This window comes from Trachypithecus francoisi, unplaced genomic scaffold, assembly GCF_009764315.1.
Source record: "Trachypithecus francoisi isolate TF-2019V2 unplaced genomic scaffold, Tfra_2.0 Lachesis_group14, whole genome shotgun sequence".
Classification (NCBI taxonomy): Eukaryota; Metazoa; Chordata; class Mammalia; order Primates; family Cercopithecidae; genus Trachypithecus; species Trachypithecus francoisi.
In genome coordinates, this window is record NW_022681459.1 from 37,601,569 (window position 1) to 37,617,615 (window position 16,047).

Below are 16,047 nucleotides of genomic sequence, written 5' to 3' on the forward strand. Positions count from 1 at the left end.
CAACCGTAACTTAGAAATCTGTCTAAATATATGATTCACTCTGTGCAATCATTGATAATTATCTACATCTGGATCTGAATGGAATAACAGACTAACAGACACAATTATGTGAATACTCATTATGACTAAATATGCCAATTGATAACCACCAACAAATCAGTTTGTGTTGTGATATTTCAGTCTAAACTGGTGTTTCACTAAACTGAAGACTTCACAAGCTTTGGCATTTAAAAAAACAAAGATATGTCTTAATTAGCCTCAGAGTACAAAAGAAATACATTTCAAAGGATCATTCTGCAACTTCAAAAAAGTCCGTTTGAGATAGGCTATGTCTCTTTGAGACAGTCTATCTGAGTGACTATCACAGTCCAAACTTAAATTAACAATTCTACTCAAAAACAGTCATTATAGACAAAATAAATTTTATTTTAATTGATAGATATTATTTCAATTTGGTTTTATAACGGTCTCTTCACTCACACTGCTATTGAACATGGTATTAGAGGAACAACTTAGGACAAGTTACTCACCTTTCTGGGCCTCAATTTTATTTTCTGGTCTATAAAATATATATGATCATGTCTACACCTTGCAAGGATGTTAAGTTTAGGAATAAGGTATACAAAGCACCTGAAAGTATACCTACCCCACAGAGAAAAACTATCACTGTAACAGTTTTTATTATATGCTTTGAGTTCACAATACTGCCTATCCCTAAGTCCATTAAGATCTGAGTAAAACTGGACCTTTCTATTTCCTCCCGCTGCGGCTGCTTCCAATGCCCTGCAGGCCACAACTGCTAACTCTCTGACCTAGACTCTCTGCCACCTACTTCTAGTGTCCTCAGAGCAAGTGCCTGAACTTCCTTTTATTGTATTAATTCCCTCGTCAGAATGAAGATAATGCTCATTACTTATCAATTCAGTGATCTCCTGATAATTACCACGTAAATTCTTGCTTGGAACCAATCTAGAAGACTTCAAACAACTTCAAACCTACTGAGGTTTTTTTTCTTGATGACAAGTTTTAAAAACCAGGAATTTCATTTTTTTAAACAAATGGTCAACTACTAAGAATTCATAAAAGCACTGCCTCTGTGATATCTCATTATACTTTGATTCTTGTATCAACTCAATTATTCAACTCCTTTAGTTCTTCGTCTTCTAGCCCTCTCAGATAATAGTCTCCATTAAGTAAAAGGCATTTTGCAGAAAGAGGTAGAGAAAACTATATATATATGCAAAGCTTAGTTTTCTGCAAGTACAATTAAATACTCAAGATAGCTGGGAGAAGGGCAAGAAGAGCCCACAGAGATGAGATGGTACTGAGATTCCACTGGTGGCCCTTTCTAAGGAACTAGAACTATGCTACAGATTTATCAATGAAAGGTTGAAGGCAAGGGGAAAGGAAAAGCCATTAACATATGCAGGCACTGCAATGTGCTAGATAATTTATATACATTATTTCTGGATATCATTTCCATTATCAGGTGAGGAGAGTGAGACTCAGAGATTAAATGACTGTATCAAGGCCAAATAGCTAGTAAACAGTAGAGCCAGAACCATAATTATAACTGTTCTTTCTGTTACATGCTACACAGCAGTTTAGTCCAGAAAAGCATTTATCCCTAGGCCAAGAAATAGGGAAGGTAAGTGTATGATCATCTACACACTGGCTTAGCCAGACTGTTTCCCTTCCAGCAATGGGAAACACTGAGAGATAATTCATCTTTAACCTGTGGTTATCGCCCAATTATTCACACTCCTAGAAGAAAAGCAGTGCTTCTCAAATGTTAACATGCAGACAGGTCACCAGGTATCTTGTTAAAATGTAGATTCTGATTCAGTAGGTCTAGGATGGCCTCTGAGATTCCTGCATCTACCAGGAAATGAAGCTTCTAGTGCTGGGGCCATACTGTAAACAGATTATACTCAATGGCTCCCAATCTTGATTGATCATTTGAATCACCTGGGAATAAATTAAAATCTACAGATTTCCCTCCTTGATTCAGTGATGTCTGGAATGAGGTCCAGGTTGACTTCAATACAGTCATCCCTTGATGTCCATGGGGGACTGTTTTGAGGACCCCTCTCAGACACCAAAATCCACAGATGCTCAAATCTCTGATGTATAATATAAGTATTTACATATAACCTATGCATATCCTCCCAAAGCCTTTAAATCATCTCTATAATACCTAATACAGTGTAAATGCTATGTAAATAGCTGTTATTTAGTATTTTCATTTGTATTATTTTTACTGTTACATTGTTATTTTTTCTGAATTATTTTCATCTGTGGTTGGTTGAATCCATGGATGTGGACCCCACAGATATGACAGGCCAACTGTACAGAACAGGGACTACTGAGCTACACTATCTCCAGGCACATTCTACCTCAGAATTCTGTAATTCAAAGAAATATATAATTCTTAATGACAATAAACACAGCAAGCACTGACTGACAACACACCAAATGTCTAAGAGCTTTACATATTAGCTCACTTAGTCCTCGGACCACACTGTGAGGTTGGTACTTACAGCACTATCATTCCCATTTTACACACGAGGAAGTCAATGCACCAAGAGACTAACTTGTCCAAGGTCAGTGACTGAATTGCAGAAGAGGGGTTCAGACTTGAGCCAACCCCATTTCAAAGACTCTGTGCCCTCAGACACACCATCTAAAGCTGCTTCCCACATTGCCCAATAGTAATGTCACTGATTTTAAGACACACTGGAACAAATCAATCCAAATGGGTCACCCCGTAAGATGTTGCCCTGGGAAGGCTATGTTCTTATTCCTCAGATGCTACCATCATTCAAAACACGGCACTGCTAAACTAAATATTTCAAGAGCCCTTCATCTGAACATGAAAATGCCTTCAGAGCCTAAACCCATGACTTTAAGCATCTTCAAACGGAGTAAAAGCTCACCATTTGAGCACAGATTTGACTTTTTGACAACATCACAAAATCAGGAAAAGCCAATTCAAAGAAACCTAGTATCTTTCAAAAACCTAGGTAGGTATTTTTAAAATTAAAAATTCAGTGTTAGGTATTGAAAATGTTTTCCTCATCACTCATCTCTAAAGCCGATTCCGAATGTGAGTTCTTTATGTTTTGCGCAATGGTTGTTATCACCAGCCAAGGTGACTATTTTGAAGGGCAATACTCATTTGGATGCACAGGTTCTGTTATATTTGTTTTTAAAAAAAAAAAAAAAAAAAAAAAAAAGCAGCCTCTTAGTCATACCAAAAGAGACACATTTGCCCTTCACTATCAGCACAAACATGCATATGTTCAGAACAACTGTCTTGAAGCATGCAGTTTTCCTTTCTGCTGAAAAAGCAACCGCTTTGATATTCTTTTCAGATTATTTTTAAGTGTGTTTTATTTATATACATCCATCCATATAAAAATAAATACCACCAGCAGGCATTAATGAAGCATTTAACTGCATGCAGCACCATAAAAGGTATTGTACAAAGGCAACTATATACTAAAATATGCGCACAAACACCCTCACATACAAGGGATAAAGGCACACACAAATACTTCAGGGATACAACTATAAAAAGATATTACATTTCTACATCCAGATGAGCTCCTTTGTTAAATAAATGTCTTTTTTCAAGAAAGAAAATATTCTGCAAATTCAGAATGATTTCCAGAATTGTTTTAAATCAGGCATTAATGCAGATCAGCACAATGCCACACGACCAACCTCTCTGCTTGAACTGGACTCCCCACACCTTACTGAAGCCACAATTCCCCTGCACAAACTCCCACTCCACCACCCCCCACACGCCCAACTCCCCACCAACCTCACAGGGGTTCCTGGGCTGGTCCATGGAATCTGATGACATCACTCTCTCTTCCTTCCTGGAATTCTAAACCCTGCTGCTCTCTCCTTGCACACAGCTACCATCTCCATGGCAACCTCACCTCCTCCTGCTTCCCTATTGGCTTCATGGAGCAGGATACACAAAAAGGTTTTCCGTTCTCCCCACACCACCCGCCCCAAAAAGACGATGCTTTCAACAGGAACCTGAGCTAAATTTAGCTACTTGGGATTCAGAGTCCTATGACTAAGAAAACATAGAGAAATGTCCTCCTTCCAACATTGTATCCTCCCTCAACCCCACCCAAAAGTGGCTGCTTCACCTCCTCTTCTCTGGCCCCCAACCCAAAAGCAAGTAGTGATATCTGCTGAGCATTAAAAACAACCAAGCCACCTGCCTCATATACAAGGTGTGCAGAGAGAAAATTCTCATATTCACCTCCTCCCAAAAGGAGAATTTTTAAAAAGAGAACAAAAAACTACGCAAAAATACAGTTGAGCCGTTTCAGCTGAACATCACAGTGTTCTGCTGTTTCTTTCCGTCCTAAGCCAAGGATTGGGAACTCCATGCCTCAAGGCAGAAAAGTCTTTAACCTCTTAGAAGACAGAATTCTCCTGCTATTTGCTCGATATGACTTCCTCCATCATAGGAGGAATAAATGCGGAGGAGAATTAGGTAGAAAGACTGCACACTTCAGTGATTAAACACACTAAGCCTGGAAGCACAAATACTGGGTACAACTTTCCATCCAACAGACTGACCTACTATGTAAACTTAACAAATTCTCACATACCTCATCTAAAAAGCAGCTCCTACACAGGGATATGATAAGAATTACTGACAAAATTAGTGTAAATTAGTTTAGGTCCCTGTGCCAAGGGGACTGAATCAAGAGTAAGTTGGCATTATTAGTAGTAAAATTCCTGTGGATATTAATAGATGCTAATAATCCCCAGAGGAAGAACACAAACTTTTAGAAAATTATCCTTTCATAATCATAGATATACCATAAAATATACATAACTTCTTGAACCATAGGCAGTTCCTATAAAGGTTTCTACTTCTGGTAAAAATCCAGCTCTACTCACCTCATACACCAGCCAATTTGTGACTAGTATTTTCTTTGCTTAATCCAAACTCTAATTTTGAAATTGTTACTCCTCACTCTCCCTAAATAATGACTAAATATGGACCAGGGCTTCATTCTCTGGCTCAGATACCCACTTCGCAGTCTAGAGAAGTAATTCCTTCTCAGAACCATATTCGATAGCTGAGCACTGAATCAATGCAGTGGCTATGTCCTATACGACTCTGAAGGACAAAGCATCAATTGTGACCAAGTAGTAAGGGCTCCAAGCAGGTCAGAGCCTTGTAGTAGGAAAGGGAGAAAAGGAATGGATACAAATAAGGCACACCCAGGAAAATTATATTTTCAGTTTGCAAGGCAGAGACTCAGCTCCAGGGCTCTGGAGGGCACCAACTCTCCAGAAAAAAAAAAAAAAAAAAGACATGAAAGGAGAATAATTTAGTGTAATAACAGTCATCTACCCCAAAGAAAACTTAAACAATTTAGAACAATTAGAGAAGTCAAAAGAGTCAGATGCCTCTAGTTAACACACAGGCATCTAGAAAAAGCTTTACAACTGTTGTGGAAAACAGCAAAGGATGAAGGACATGCTAACAACTGAAACCCATTCTGCAGTGCAGGGTGGGGGGCGATAGGATCAGCCCATCTCTGAGATACCTGTTTTCTTATTTCGCTCCTTGTTGACTCAAACAAGCCACTCCTTGTGTGAAAGCATTCCTACGGACACAATGGTTCCACAGGCTAAGTATTAAGTATGATAAGCACTATTCTGAAGGACCTTAACACTCTTAAAAACAGTCACCTTATTCTACAAAGGAGAGACTAAAGCAGTTTCTGAGATTGCCCATCAAATCAATTACTAAACTTGACTTACTATGAAGAAATCTATCAGCAATGGCCTAGACTAAGTGGAATGTTGCAAAATAAAGCTCCATTTATCTACTCTTTCACTCAAACGTGCATTAAGAGCACTTATTATGTGCCAGGAGTCTTACATGTGTCAACGGTATTTTGCAAAAATAAAAACACCAACACTAGTATATATTCTTTTTGTTGTTGTCACAACAGAGTCTCACTCTGTTGCTCAGGCTGGAGTGCAGTCATGCCATCTCGGCTCACTGCAACCTCCGACTCCCGGATTCAAGCAATTCTCCTGCCTCAGCCTTCCGAGTAGCTGGGATTACAGGTGAGCACCACCACGCCTGGCTAATTTTTGTATTTTTAGTAGAGACAGGGTTCCACCATGTTAGCCAGGCTCATCTCGAACTCCTGCCCGCCTTGGCCTTCCAAAGTGCCGGGATTACAGGTGTGAGCCACTACGCCCTGCCTAGTATACATTCTTACTCCACTTCGCAAACACAGAAACTGAGTTCCAGTGATGTCAAGGTGACCATGGTTATATACTCATTATTTCATTTTTTTTTAAAAAGCCAGGATTCTAACCCAGATTTGTTTGCATTCCAAAGCCTAAGCATTTTTCCACTTAGCTTCCTGTTTTCAGATAGTGAGGGTTGGAAAAGAATCTAGAAATCATTTTATATCTGTGTTCTCTTATGCCATCAATAAAATATAGGACACTTGACATCATGGTCAAAGTCATACTTTTTATGTATTACTAACAGTATTAAACTCTAAGTAGGCACTCAATACTTATTAATTTATTATTCTAATCCTATTATTCTAAACTTCTAGACAAACCGCAATGATTCTACTCAGATCTTTTTAAATTAAAATTGGCTTGAGAAATTACATGCTGAAATGAAATGACAAAACTTCAGATAACATTCTGGAATTAATTTCATAATATTTGAGATGAAAAAAATTATCACGGTCATAATGCCTATACTGGGCCAGTCATAATGTCATAATACCTACACAGTCTCATTTGTTGGTTTTAATCCACAAACCCTAATGCAGTCTGGATCTATACATTAGATTTATGATTTCTGCATTCTACATATAGAACCAGAGCATTTCTCCAGGGATTCCACTAAAATTAAATCAGCTGATTAGAGGACCATGCTAAAGAGGCCAAGGTCACGTGTTTGCTATCCATGTGAACCAGTCAGCATCACTCTCTCCTACAGCCACAACATACACCCTGTTGTAAACATACATCCTTGGTTTTACTCTGAAATTAAGGCAAATAATCACCTTTTCTGGGGGGGAAAAATGTATCTACGAATGTCAAATATTATAATCAGATTTTATTCTTTAGAAAACAGTTATTGTCTTTCAAATAATATTTTCAATCATCCATTCTTTCTTTCAATACTTACTTACTCAATACTTACCACACACCAGTCGATAATCTCAAAAGGCTGGCGCCAAAGGACAAATAAATAGAGCTATGTGTGATATTCAATATAGCGAAGGTGTATATAGGTATGGTGACAGTACACAGAAGGAAAGGCTACCTCTAGAAGATGCCATAGAGAATGAGCAGGAGTTCATTTACGTAAATGAGGAAGGTAAGAGCATTCTACAGAGGCAGAACAAAGATTTACAAAGGGATGGTTATAAGACAACATAACAAACTTGAACTTTCAAGAATTTTACTAAGGCCAGGTTGAGAACTGAGAGATATGACCAGCTAAGAGAAGGCAAGGCAACATCTTTTAGATTTTCTACCTAACCCAAATTAGGTTTTCCTAAAATGCCTTACTTTGAGTTAGATTTCCACAGAGTAAAAGGGAAAAAAAATGTAATATCACGGAGATTTGTTCTCCTTATAGTCTCCATGATAAGAATAATAGCCAAAAAGAGGTACATCCTTCTGAAAATGAAGCTGTTAGTGGCTGAGACCCTCAAAGAAGAGGTTCTTTTGTCTGCAGAGCAAAACCCAAATTTGCTGCCCTATGAGGGAGAATGAAAATTTCCTTATTCTTCTCAGAGAAATTAGTTTACAAAGTGGTCAGTGAAGCTTACTCATCAATTATCCTTTCCTGTGGCTGTCTGAAACTCAGCATGTTGAATAGCTGACAAGCAAATTTACGTTAACTTTAAAAAGCACCTTCATCCCCATATAACACCCCAACACACAAACACAAAAACGTATGTGCACACTCATATCCTACAAGCTCGACAGGAAAAGATCAGTATGTGTATGAGGGGAAAGCTATCTATCAGCTGTAGCAATCACAGAACACAAGTAGAAGAAAGTAAACTTTTTACTGGAGCAATTATATATACAGAAATAGGCAAAAATCCTAAGTGCATAACTCAATGAATGTTCACAAAGTGACTGTCCCCCCGCCCCCTGCCATGTAACTAACACCTAGGCCAAGAAATAGGACATTACCAGCATTACAGAAGCCCATCCTGTGCCTTTGCAAAGTCACTCCTACTAGCCCACAACGACTTTATTTAACACCAGAAATCCACTCTGCCTGTTTTGAAGTTTATATTAATGGAATCACATATTATGCATTCTTTTGTGTTGGCTTCTTTCACTCCACATTATATTTGTAAAACTGATCCATTTGTTGACTGTATTCCATCTTATAAATATATCATAATTTACTGAAAAATATTTCAGGAACGTTGAAAGGCCTCTGCACCATTTCCAGCTTGGGGCTATTCCTAAAAATTCTTGTACATGTCTTTCGGTGAACACATGTACACATTTCGACTGGGTACGCCCAGGAGTAGAACGACTGGTTATAGCCTGTTGCTCAGGCTGGAGTGTAGTGGTACAATCATAGCTCACTGCAGCCTTGAAATCCTGAGCTCAAGCAATCCTCCTGCCTCAGACTCTGGAGTAGTTGGAACAATAGGCACATGGCATTATGCCCAGTCAACTTTAAAAAAAAAAAAAATTGTAGAGACAAGGTCTTACTATGTTGTTGCCCAGGTTGGTCTTAAAGTCCTGGTCTAAAGCAATCCTCCTGCCTCAGCCTCCCTCCCAAGTAGCTAGGAATACAGGTGTGCACCACCATATCTAGCTTTACTTTCTTTTTTTTTTTTTTTTTTTGAGACAGAGTCTTGCTCTGTTGCCCAGGCTGGAGTGCAGTGGACAGATCTCAGCTCACTGCAAGCTCCGCCTCCCGGGTTCACGCCATTCTCCTGCCTCAGCCTCCCGAGTAGCTGGGACTACAGGCACCCGCCACCTCGCCCGGCTAGTTTTTTGTAGTTTTTAGTAGAGACAGGGTTTCACCGAGTTAGCCAGGATGGTCTCGATCTCCGGACCTCGTGATCCGCCGGTCTTGGCCTCCCAAAGTGCTGGGATTACAGGCTTGAGCCACCGCGCCCGGCTTAGCTTTACTTTCTTAATTGTGTCTTTTAATGAATAGATAATTCCTAAGTTTAATGTAGTTAAATTATCATTTTTTCCTTTATAGTCAGCATGTATATCCAGTTCAAGTAAAGAATATCATGAAAACATTCTCCTATGTTTTATTTTAGAAACTTTCATGAAGTAGCATTTGAAATGTGAATTTTCCTATAATTCTAGCACTTTGGGAGGCTGTGCCACTGCACTCTAGCCTGAGCAATAGAGCGAGACCTTGTCTCAAAATAAAAAATTTTTTAAAAGCCCTACAAAAAAAAAAATGCACAATGAAGTTTTCTTCCACCTAATAGGTCAAACAACTGAATCTATGAATTAAGCAAGATTATATTAAATTAAACTCCATAAGCTTTTATCAAGTGCCTCATATGTACCCAGGACTGTGTTAGGTGCTACAAGAGATGAAAATGGTAAGAGATGTTCCCTAACCTAAGTGAATACTAATCTTAGCTAATAGCATGACACTCAAATATCAATTGTGTCGAGTGTTTAAATAAAACTGAGAATTCTGACATTGGAGCCCAAAAATAATACATAACCCTCCACCATTCTCCGCTATCCAAGCTGATTTTCACGTCAACAAAGAACAGGAGGACAAAGGCATTTCCTTATTACTGCTACTGTTTCCAATACACACATCTAAAATCCACACCATTTACCACTTTTCTTAAGAGTACAAGAAAGATCTTAAAAATGTAAGTTATAAGTCCAGCATCTTCTAGTCCAACTACTTAAAAGAAACAGCAGAATCCGGAAATAATACAATTTTTCCCAGAATAAAAAAAATCTAGGTCATTCTAGCTAGAGAACAGTGGGGCAGGAAAGGAAAAACATGTATATGTATACACATATGCTTTCACACACCCACACAACCCTAAACTTTTTCTTAAGTGTTTTCCAATTTTCTTGTCCACAATTACTTATCCCTTTCTTCCTGATCTTAAGAGAGAAAGGTTACAAAAAAAAAAAAAAGCCAAAAGCCAAACTTAAAAAAGAGTCCCAGTGGGTTAGAGATCAAATATATTTATGGCCTTCTTTTATGAAACACAAATTTAAGGAAGGTCGATTCAGGATGAAAAGTTGAAAGGGTTAGTTAAGGGAAGGGACAGTCATTCAACCAATTTAGATGAGCAACAAGTTTTTAAAGTAAACAGAGTCATCGAGTTTTCTCTATTCTCCTAATCTATCATAAGCCTCAAAATAGAATTATGCACCTCACTTAAACATGCAGAACAGGAGGGAAAAGAAGCAGTCTGCTAATTTTACAGGTCAAGGTAAACCAGATGCTTCACAGACTGGGCTTCTAAGTTTTAAGCACATTTTCTGAAACAAAGCAAGACTCTATCAGTAGACCTTAAGAGAAGATCTTGAGCTAAGGTAGTAAACAAGAAGAAAAGCAGCGCATGGAATTGAAACTCTTTTATCAGGAAAGTGTTCAAAGTCACTCCTCTGATGCAAAACAATAGGCAAAGCCTTGACCTAAGGATTAAACTGTTCAACAGGAACCATAATTTCCCATGGCATTCACTCATTCAACAAACTTTCATAAAATGTACACCTACTATGGTCCCATAATCCTAGGCACCATGAATACAGTGTGGAAAACAGACATAGTCCTTTCTCTCATGAAGCTCAGAAGAACTGGGGAAAAAGACATTATACCAAGCAAGTAAATAAATATTTAGCGACAAACGATGAGAATTTAAGAAAAAACAATGTAAGGAGTCTTCAGAGTGATCCCAACTGAAGATATCTTGTTGCTTCACCCCATCAATTCCTGCAATCTTCCTCCAAGGTCTACTACTGTCTCCACCGGCAATCTATCCCCACATTCTGAATGCTGTCTCTGCTCAAGCAAATCAGCAAGATTCCATGGTACGGCTTGAATTCAGCACTGCAAACGGTGCCTCCTGCACATGGGCACTGAAGAGTACTTGACAAGTGCACATCCCAAGACAGCAAGGAGCTGTAAAGTGAAGTGGGGTCTCAAGAGCCCCTCATACACCCTCCTTGCACAGTGCCCTAGAAGATAAAAAGAGGTACCTGTCTGCCTCTAGATCAGAACTTCTGCCTTTCTGCCATTTCAAAAGCAGCTTTTGTACAACTGCATAAGAATCTACAATTACCCCAAATAAAAATTTCCATTAAAAAAAAAAAAAAGAAAAGCAGCTTTTATGGCCGGGCACGGTGGCTCACGCCTGTAATCCCTGCACTTTGGGAGGCCAAGACAGGTGGATCACTTGAGGTCAGGAGTTTGAGACCAGCCTGGCAACATGGTAAAACCCAGCCTCTACTAAAAAACACAAAAATTAGTCAGGCACAGTGATGTGCGCCTCTGTAGTCTCAACTACTTGGGAGGCTGAGGCACAAGAATCTCTCGAACTCAGCAGGTGGAGGTTGCAGTGAGCCGAGATCGCGCGCGCCACTGCACTCCAGCTTGGGCAACAGAGGGAAACTTTGTCTCAAAAAAATAAAAGCAGCTTTTAGAGCCTTGAGGTCTCTCTATAAACATGACAAAACGGTTTGCCTCCTTCCTCTCTCCAGCATCAGCTCTTTATATATCAGAGGCAGGAAGTTGGTATGCTTAAAATGTGACAAGGATGACAAGAAAAATAAGTTTAAAGTGATAATAAAAATAAGTTTAAAGTGATTTTTAAAAAATCTTTTTAACTACCACATTATCCTTAGAAAGGTGTTTCTTTCTGAGAAGGATTTGGGACTTATAAATAACTCAGAATGTGGAAGAATATGTATCACCTTTAGGCCCAGAATACAATGGGTTGAGCCTGTCTCTCTGATACATAGCTAGCTGTGTGACACTGCACATGTGCAGTTTTCTCACCTGCAAAATGGACTTAAGGCCATTTATCCTAGAGTTCTGATCAATTAAATGAGATAACATGAATCTGGTACCCGGCAAATAAGAGCCACCTGAAAAACAAACAACATCTTACCTACCTTCTCTTCTTTACACCTATTCAAATGGGGGATTTTAAAAAATCATAGTGAGAAAAATCATATTGGTGAATTGAGAACATAATTCTCCATTGGTTGCAATGTTATGCTAACACTCACTCAAGAAGGGTGACCATGTGACTTGTCTTATGCTATCCCAATTTCAAATACTCTGACACATTATTCCTACTAGCATCAAAAATATCCCCAAAAATCAAATATTTCTGCAACTAAACTCTATCTCCCAGACATCCTCGCTACCTAGAAGCAGCACTAAAATTTTTCATCAGAGGATATATTGTACATTTGGCTCAAGAAAAAATGTGGCTGGGCATGGTGGCTCATGCCTGAAATCTCAGCACTTTGGGAGGCTGAAGCAGGAGGACTGCTCAAGGTCAGGAGCTTAAGATCAGAGTGGGCAATATAGAGAGACCCATCTCAGAAAAAAAAAAAAGAAAAAAAACACTCTTCAACTAACCAGGCATGCTGGTATGTACCTGTAGTCCCAGCTACTTTGGAGACTGAGGTAGGAGGATCGCTTGAGCCCAAGAGCTCGGGGCTGCAGTGAGCCATGATTGCACCACTGTACTCCAGCCTGGGCAACAGAGTGAGACCCTATCTTAAAAAAAAAAAAAAAAAAAAAGGAAGAAGAAGAAGGAGAGGAAGAAATGTGATCATGGTGCTTAAAAGAGGACAAAAGGGACACTGAAAGTATGAAGAGGTCAAGACAACAAAGCAATGCTGCTAAGAGCTTCATGCCAACACAGTATATTTTTACATAGTCTATCCTAATAAGCTCACATTTACACAACAACATCAGCACAACAGCTCAGTGGATTAGAATAAAATTGCAAAGACCTAAATGGACCCCTGGGATGGCAGAGTTTCTGTAACGATCAGCTAGATCCAAAAAACTAACAGTTGATACCAAGCATACCCTCAGTCTAACCAGGCAACCGAAACAGAAGCAAAATAGAAAATCAAGTATATATATAAAGTATATCCCTGGTGGAATCTAGAGGGCACAAAAGAACAATTCCTAGTGCCTGCAGCTGAGTGTCACCAAAAAAATCTTCTTTTAAGCTGTGCAGAGTGCCTGATATACTGCAGTAGCTGGGAAAACAGCCAAATTCAAGCCCACGTCAGAGCACACCAGGTATGCTCCCTTGGCAACAATACTACATGGGATGTGGGTGCAAAACACCTTCCTACTTCCTTTGAGTTTAAAGTCACTGTCACACTCACCCTTTGGCACACAGCCAGACAGGGCCAGTGATACTCAGTTTACAATGTAAATAAATCATCCCCATGCAATGTTATATTTTGAACCATTTAGACAAGTGTGCAGGATTCAAAAAAATGAAAAATAAAGAGTGGCTTGTTTTTCCAAGTCTCATTCACATTCTCATGTTCGCAATCCCCGTTTCTAGCAAATGCCTCCCAGGTCCAGAAAAAAATTCCTTTCCTAAATATTCACCATCTGCGTTTAATTTGGCCATTCCTTCCTCCCTCTCTTCTCTGCTCCTAACCCACAAGAAACATATACATATGTTTATGCTTATACATACATATATCCCCTCCTTTTAACATTCCCTGAAAACAAATATAGAAAAGATTAGAAAGTAAAAGAGACTAGGAGAGGGAGGTAAACAAACAGGGCAGGCAAAGGGAACAGTTCACAGAATGAGGCACAAAGACAAGAAGAGACGGTTGCTCTCGAGGTCCAGCAGTAAGGGCTGTTTCTGATTAGGTGCGTACAATTGCAGAGCTGCACAGGAAGTGCTGAGGGCGCCCTCTTGGTCAGCCCCATCCCAAACACACTGAAAACCTTTGTACTACAGCAGGCCCATCTGGAATCAGTTAGGACTAAGCTCCTAGCAGCCTTTCCTTTTTTCTTTTTTTTTCCAAAACACACACACACACACACACACACACACACACACACACACACTCGCTAAAACCGCCTAGCTCAGTTTTCCTGCCTGCAACCTTCTCATCCCTTTCTTCCAAATCACCCTTCAGAACATATTTCTCCAACGGCCTTTCTGGGGTCACCACTAACAAGATGAGTCATATAAGAACATAAAGCATTCAGAGAGCTAGCATCCTCCCTAGAACCCAAATACCCCCAAAAAAGTATAGTCTTCATGCAACTAAAATCCCTTTTTAGACCATTTTGGGGTTTTTTTAAATGCTATTTTTAGAAATTCAAAGTGGCCTACTTTTTTTAAGGATTTAAATGAAGCATCTCCTTTAGGAAACTGTTTTCATTTGTTCTATCTTCTAAATCATGCAAAAAGTAGAAAAAAAAGAAACTCTGGCATAGTTCTCGTAGCATTCAAAAGGAAAAATATTTTTCCATTCACAATCCTAAGTTAAATCGCTTATATTCGCTTCTGTAAAATTGATTTCTACCGATGCTTTCTCAAAAAAAAAAAAAAAAAAAAAAAAAAAACGGACTTACCCAGTACTGTCGTAAATGTCTAGCATTAAGACTCAGGAGGCCGGGCGCGGTGGCTCAAGCCTGTAATCCCAGCACTTTGGGAGGACGAGACAGGCAGATCACAAGGTCAGGAGATCGAGACCATCCTGGCTAACACGCTGAAACCCCGTCTCTACTAAAAAATACAAAAAACTAGCTGGGCAAGGTGGCAGGCGCCTGTAGTCCCAGCTACTTGGGAGGCTGAGGCAGGAGAATGGTGTGAACCCGGGAGGCGGAGCTTGCAGTGAGCTGAGATCCAGCCACTGCACTCCAGCCTGGGCGACAGAGCGAGACTCAGTCTCAAAAAAAAAAAAGACTCAGGAGACCTGGACAATAGTCTTGATGGCCACTAAGTAGCCATATGGCTTGGAATAAATTATTTATGCTTCCTAGGTCTCTATTTTTTCACCAGTAATATGGGGCAAGGCAGATTCTTTCCAGCACCACAACTTCCTCAAATCCCACACACCTAATAAAACATAAGAGTACACACAAAACTGGCCTCCAGTTTCACCTAGGAATCATCACTTTAAAGAAATGTTCTTATTACCGACCAAAGACTGTACAGAAAGGAATTGTGTGTGGGTAGAGAGAATGGACAGAGGCTGTCAGTTGGCACCCTCTTCTATGAGCCATATTCCCTGTCCTCATAGTGCTTAGAGACATCATAACCAAGAAAGGCCATTAAAATGTTTAAGCAAAGTACAAGCCTAGCCATCTGGGCCCAGCAAACTGACCAAAGAAGTACAGCACCAAGACCTGCAGAATTAAATTCACTACTAAGCTACTGAAATGTAACTTGTCCTTTGTGCTCAGTTTTAAAGCATCTTATTTTAATTGATCTCAATAAATATTTACCAAATCAATCAAGAAGGTCAGATTCAAATATAAAAAAAGAATAGAAACTGCCCTATCCTCAAGAAGTTTATAATCTACAGGCAACAGAGAGAGATGTTCAAAGACAATTTTAGTCCAATACTTGATAATGATTAGGTAATCATAAAGTACTGTGAGAGTCCTCTCACTGATGCTTCCTCCATGAACCTTCTTTGACAGTCTACACCTTTTTAGAGCTCTTTCTCTTATTTTCTTCCGTTAAACTGTTCTAATAAATCTGAAAATTATATTTCACCATAAAATGTAAAGGTTGGCACCATCAACTGCCTAAACTTACAGAAGTCAGTAACTGTTTAACAAGTAGTTTATATCCACAGAGGGGGGACAGACCTACATAAACCATCTCCCAAGCCACAGTGGTGACAACCAGAGCAGGAACAATGAAAACTCCCTCAATAGGAGTGCCACCTTTATACCTATGGCAATTAGGAACCAATTCTTGACCTAAGGCTGGGTTCTAGGCATTAAGAACCAGTCCAGCAAGTAAAACGTTT

At 39.4% G+C, this 16,047-nt stretch overlaps 1 protein-coding gene across 23 annotated transcripts in view; it reads right to left on the reverse strand.

The window, feature by feature from the left end:
• Positions 1–16,047, reverse strand: part of RBFOX2 (RNA binding fox-1 homolog 2) — a 303,630-nt gene that overhangs the window by 227,930 nt on the left and 59,653 nt on the right. For 4 of the 23 annotated variants that reach the window (XM_033232819.1, XM_033232817.1, XM_033232814.1 and 1 more), the window contains exon 1: positions 3,827–3,931. The exons of 18 other annotated variants lie outside the window; for them this stretch is intronic. In XM_033232819.1, coding sequence (XP_033088710.1) covers positions 3,827–3,868 — 42 coding nt within the window. In that variant the 5' untranslated portion in view covers positions 3,869–3,931. Of the gene's footprint in view, positions 1–3,826; positions 3,932–16,047 lie in introns of those variants that run through there. One more of the 23 variants, XM_033232807.1, reaches the window with a different exon arrangement.